The sequence below is a fragment of the Chelonus insularis genome, unplaced genomic scaffold (genome assembly GCF_013357705.1).
Source record: "Chelonus insularis isolate UGA/USDA-ARS -01 unplaced genomic scaffold, ASM1335770v1 contig_67_pilon, whole genome shotgun sequence".
In the NCBI taxonomy this organism is placed as follows: domain Eukaryota; kingdom Metazoa; phylum Arthropoda; class Insecta; order Hymenoptera; family Braconidae; genus Chelonus; species Chelonus insularis.
Genome location: NW_023276701.1, coordinates 134726 through 140782, shown reverse-complemented (window position 1 = coordinate 140782; position 6057 = coordinate 134726). Strand labels below are relative to the sequence as shown.

Sequence of the window (6057 nt, the reverse complement as noted above, 5' to 3'; positions counted from 1 at the left end):
TTCCTCTAAAATTGATAGAATTTCATTAGTATGACTGAAATTTCCAGCAGTTTGAGATGCAATAAGTGAATTAAGTCGATCTACAAGTTCATTGGGATCATTCCAATAAATGTAATCGGTAGGATGATTTTGTTTATGTTTAATCATATACTGTGGTAAACTTTCCCCACTTTTTGGTATATATTTACTGATTATGTCGGTGAATTTTTTTAAATTCTTATCTACTCTGATACTTTTGTCGGGAATATAATGCTTCCGATAGCCGTTTATCATACTGATAATTCTGCCATACATGTTTCCATCTTCTTTTGTTATTTTTGATTGATCAGGTAAATTCATAAATAATAATGCCAATAGAAGTAGTGTTGAATTTTTTATCACCAATATGGATAAAATTATTGTCGAACCTGACTTCAGAATCACCCGTCATCAATTGATTACCTTTTAACTCTCGTATGCCATACTTTGTTTCTTATTCTTTGGACAAGAGCTTAGAATCGAACATCTTCAAATACCTTACTACAGGTATGTCTTTAATAGGAGTTACATTCTTATCCTCGAGATTTTAATCTTTATTTTTGTTTATTGTATTATATTAGATGAGTAAGTCATTGCAGATATTTTTTTACTACAAGTAATTGAATGATCTAAATTGAGAGAATGGAAGAGAATTTTTTTTGCTGTAATAACAATACTTCAGCAGAAAATCATAAATACTAAAAATTTTTTGTACTCATTGATCAACTTTTTAATGTTAATAATACTTTTTTGGAATGGAGATTTAAAAAAACCATTTCTTCGTTTCTTCTCGAGTGAATCTCTGATTTCCCAATCGAAACCACTCTTTTCCTTCTCGATCGAAATTATTTTCACGGAATCCAGCCCATTCACTTGATATTTTATCTAACATAACATAAATTAGAGTGGAATTGAAATCATTTTCACTAAAAGAATAATGAAAATGCATTTTTTTAAATCAACTAAATTCTATTACTAATTACCTTTCATAGTTCTGATCATTTTCAACTGAGAATCACAAAATTTATTTTTCCTCCCAGCCCATGTATGGTTTTTGGCGAATTCATTGGTAAAAACTTCGGAGAAAATTTGCCTTACATTTTCTTCAGGGGTATTACCACAAACTCTATCAATATAAATAAGCTGAAAAACAAAAAATAATTGTACGCTTCAAAAATATAGATATATCAAAATGATAAAATGGAATAATAAATATAATCAATTGATTATGAATATAATTAAAATACAAAATATTTATATTTATAGCAGATGCTAGTAAAACGAGACGATGTTCTCTTTTAAAAATGATATTGTAGAAAAAAAACATTGTTTTCAAATATAATAACGTATAATTTCATTTGATTGCTAAAAATAGTTTGAATTGAAATATAAGTTAAAATTTATATAATGTTGCAAGACTTTCTTTAAAGTATTTCATGCATACTTACAAATTCATTCATAATAGTAGTATTTTCTAAATGCTTTTCAAAGTTATCAACTGCTTCTCGGCTACTGAGTGGTAATATTTTTTGTATATTTTTCGTGGTACCTATTAGTTTAGGTAAAGGACCTATTTTATCTACTCTTTGAGCTAAGTCGTCAATTTTTAAATCCAATCTGACAACAATTCTTTGAATTGAAAAAAGTTGATCTGAGTAAGGAAAATTAGGAATAAAATTGCTAATTATAGAGCGTAGAGAAATATTTTCAATTAAATTGAAAATCAAACTTAAAAATCAATTTTCTTGTCTTTTAGAATAAAGTTTCATTGAAACGACTTCGTCGTTTTATAATAAAGTTTCAAAATAATAACTTTATCGTTTATCATAGAATCGAACAAAATAAAATATTGTCTAGTAATTTTACCTTTTAATTCTTGTAAATTTAGCAATCCTTGTTGATAGCTGTTAAGGTCGAGAGATTGGGCTATTTGCACATTTTCTTCATTGAATGAGTCACGAGTTCCTTCAGTAGTAGTTCTTTCAATTGTTGGTGATTCTTCATAAATGATTGGTAACTCATTAATGTTAAGTTCTACACGCAAAATCAAAATGTAACCAACAATAATACGAATAAATTATTGAATTTATGGTATTTCTGTAACTATTTACCAGTATTATCTTCTTGCGGAGAAGTATTTGTCGCCAATGATGGAGGTAAATCTAATGAAGAGAACCGTCCATTATTATTTTCATCATCAGAAGTATCTTGATATCGCGTATTACGGAACTTTGTTCTTCTTCCTCTTCCAGATTGACCGTCGTCCTCTGAAGTATAATTCAAATTTTCAGCAAGATGTCTTGCTTTTTCATATGTTCCTGTGAATAATATTTTTCAATCGAGTTCTGTTAGTGCTTATAAGAAATGATTTAACAAATTAGTTGTGATTATTTTAATAGTAACATTAATTGGTATTATAATGAAAAAAATTGGAAAAGTTAGAAAAAAAATCTCTATTCAAGTGTGGTAAATTTTCTTAATATAAGCAATATATATTTTAAAAATATATACAGCAAAATGTAATTTCAGAAATTTCTTCTTCATCCCAGTGGTCTTTTGGGTCCACATTTCTTTGTATCAAGGTCGAAATATTTTTTGTGCGTTTAGATGGCCACCAGCACCTCTCATTGTCATCACCGATTATCCATTTCACAGGAATTTCCGAAGAAGTGCCGTCTTTGGAAAATTTTACAACAGCAAATTCCATAATAGTAAAATTATCCAAAAAATAAAAAGCTGGGAAAATAGTAAAAGAGTAAATACAGTAGTCAAATAATTACTTGAAACATAGATGAAGATTTTCATATCAACTTTATCTACAAATTATTCATTACAAATTAATGTATCGTAGTATACATTTTTGTAGACAATGAGGTTATGAAGAATACTTGAAACCTAGTCTTGCAAGTATGATATTCATAAATATATAAAGAATGTATTTTAGTGATTCACGTTACTTCTATCATAAAAAAATATCAGTGCTCTGCAGTGGTCTGGGTGCGACCCGAAAGGTCCACACGACCAACTTCCCAGTGGAAAAAATAAAAAAACAATTTGAATAGAACCCGTTTCCATTTTTTATAACAAATGGCATTGTAATAAACGAAATGAGTCTGTTTATATTCATTCGATATGGTTAGTTACTTTATTTCAGTGAAAGAAAAAATTGTGCGTTAGAAGAATTCGAATGTACCTCATAGATCCTTTTTTTCATTATTTACAACGAATTTCATTGTTATACACGAAAAAAGTATGTTCATTTATGGCATACGGTTGGTAACATTTTTTTAGTAAACGAAAAAATTATCCGTTAAAAGTACTCATATATATAGAAAGGGTCCCTATTTTTATTGTTTATAACAATTTAAAACTTATTATTTAAATATTACTATGATCAATAATCACTCGTTAGTAACAATGTTCAATTGTTATGAACACAATTCCATATTATTGACAATTATTATTGACTATTATAGCGTCTTTAATGCTGTTTTCTCAATCCTGACACGCATTTAAAATTCTTTCATTGCTGATATTGTTTTTTAAATTTTTTTTTCCGATGAAATATTGTCATCATATATCCATACAAGTATTCCAATCATTTAATATTCATATTTCTGCAATGATCGTGAAATTTTGTCTAGAAAATGGTATAATTTATAAATTGCAAAATTCAAGTAATTTCCTTTTTTTCCAGTTTTTTGATTCTGCATAAAAAATGACTGGACCGATTTTGCTGAAAATCTAATCAGTTCTAAGTTACGTAATTATGCATCGAATGCAATTGGTCCCACATCGATATCATTTTTTGTTCTCGAGATAATCGAGGCGAAAAATAATTCCGAACGCACGTACGAACATACGCACATACGTACATACACACACACAGACGTCCACGTAAAAACTATCGTATTCAACTCTGGGGACCTTAAAACGTGGAGATATGTCAAAATTAGCGATTCGCAAAATCCCACTGGGAAGTAAAAAAAAAAATCAAATATCAGTCAAAATCTTTTACTTACATATATTTCATCACAAGCAGAAACTAAAAAGAATTACTTTAAAGATGCTGATTTCACAAATATGTTTTTGACCGGTACTGGTATATATAAAAGTGTTGGTACAGTAGTGGAGAATCGGCAAGGTGAAGTATTGCTGACGCATGCGCTTCAGCAACACACATGACTATTGCACATGCGCGGAGCGTAAAAAATTATAGCACACGCGCCAGTACAAATACATATAGCGTATTCAGTTTAATTTGTTCGTGTTAGCATGAAAAGTTTCCCTTTTTCTTCGTAGATTAGTTTACTGAACTAATCTACGGTTTTAGTGAACTACCGCAAGATGTAGGAACGTTGATGAAAACTCCACGGAATGCTATTAATGAAATTAAGTATAGTAATAGCAGTGCATACATGCATTTCGGAGTTGCAAATGGCTTAGAACGTTCAATTTAAAAATATTTTGTTTCTTCTCCAAGTACCATTGGTCTTTAACTTATTGACTTTTATACTCAACCATTTTTAGTGGGCATTTTTCATGGTAATTCGAAGCCTATTGATGCTAATGTTTACCTTACTCCTTTCGTTCTTGACATGTTATGTATAATGAAAGAAGGCTTGATCATTAACAATAAAAAAATGAACATTCGAATAACGGAAATCATTTGTGACGCTCCGGCTAAAGCTTTTATAACATGTACTAAGTATCCAACTAGATATTTTAGCTGCTCAAATTGTATTCAAGAAGGAGAATGAAACGGACGTGTTTTTTCCCGGAAATGACAAGTACTTTGAGAACTGATGAATCTTTTGATAACATGGAGCAAGAAGAGCATCACTCAGGGATATCTGTATTAAAACACTTAAAAATTGGGATGGTTTCAAAAGTTGCTTTGGACTATATGCACTTGGTATGTTTAGGTGTTGTAAAACGTCTTCTACAACTTTGGACTAAAAGTGCTCGAGATGTACGTTTAACAACCGATCAAAAAAATATTATTTCCAAAGCATTACGTGACACACGTACTTGTATACCACTAGAATTTGCAAGACAACCCAGAAGTTTTGATGTACTAGAGAAGTGGAAAGCTACTGAATTTCGACAGTTCTTATTATATACAGGCCCTGTAATATTCAAAAATATTCTTCTATCGAACTATTATGTACATTTTCTTACTTTAAGTGCAGCAATAAGAATTCTGTGTGATTCTTATTTGTGTCTTAAAGAAAATGCTTATGCTAATTCGTTGTGAAAGTGGTTCGTTGAGAAATTCAAAGATTTGTATGGTATTGAATATTTAACGCACAACATTCATATTCTTTTACGTTTATCGAATGAGGTACAATCTTTCGATTGCTTAGATAAATTAAGTTGTTTTAAATTTGAGAACTATATGAGTCAGATCAAAGGAAAAATTAAAAGTGCACCGAAACCATGAGAACAAGTCGTAAATCGAGAGTTTGAACATCACTCTCTTTCAATTAGATATGAATGTCGGTAAGTATATCCAATAGTTAATTATGCTAATAATACTTTTAAAATAAAATCACTTGGATATAATAGATTCACATTGATGAAAGAAAATAACGGAAATGTAGGGTAGAAATGATAATTTCATATTCAGTTAGAGTAATGATAATATGCAGCTAATACATAACATAATATAAACAAATATTATATCTCATTAGAATAACAAAAATATATAACTTATATGCAATATATGAATCACACTGATACATCTAATTAAAGTAACATTGATACATAACGCGGATATAACAAAAAGATAAACAATAATATGTAACATAGAAGTAAATTTTTATGTCTCTATTACATAAAACAAATGTAAACAAATTGATGTAACTCGCGACTTCTGTGTATTGTAGCATTTACGTGATGTGTTCACTGGGATATTTATCATTATTCCAGCACATTGAACATACATTTCGAAAATGAGAATGAGTCATGTCAGTATTTACATGATCATCGTAAATGTGTGTTAGATTCATGTCATCTTGCCTGAAAAGTACAAGGAAG

At 29.6% G+C, this 6057-nt stretch overlaps 1 protein-coding gene across 1 annotated transcript; it reads right to left on the bottom strand.

The window, feature by feature from the left end:
• Positions 1–781: 781 nt before the first annotated feature.
• On the bottom strand, positions 782–2725 carry LOC118070742 (uncharacterized). The gene is made up of 6 exons (XM_035089528.1): positions 2656–2725; positions 2130–2336; positions 1885–2052; positions 1467–1669; positions 1002–1161; positions 782–903 (listed from the first exon to the last, which is right to left on the bottom strand). The coding sequence occupies exons 1-6, from the start codon at positions 2723–2725 to the stop codon at positions 782–784; spliced, it is 930 nt and encodes a 309-aa protein (XP_034945419.1).
• Positions 2726–6057: the final 3332 nt, after the last annotated feature.

Coding starts and splice junctions, on each gene's coding strand:
- LOC118070742 (XM_035089528.1), bottom strand. CDS start 2,725: ATGGAATTTGCTGTTGTAAAATTTTCCAAAGACGGCACTTCTTCGGAA. Junction 1,162..1,466: donor CTACTATTATGAATGAATTT/GTAAGTATGCAT, acceptor TTTGTTTTTCAG/CTTATTTATATTGATAGAGT. Junction 904..1,001: donor AATGATCAGAACTATGAAAG/GTAATTAGTAAT, acceptor ATGTTATGTTAG/ATAAAATATCAAGTGAATGG.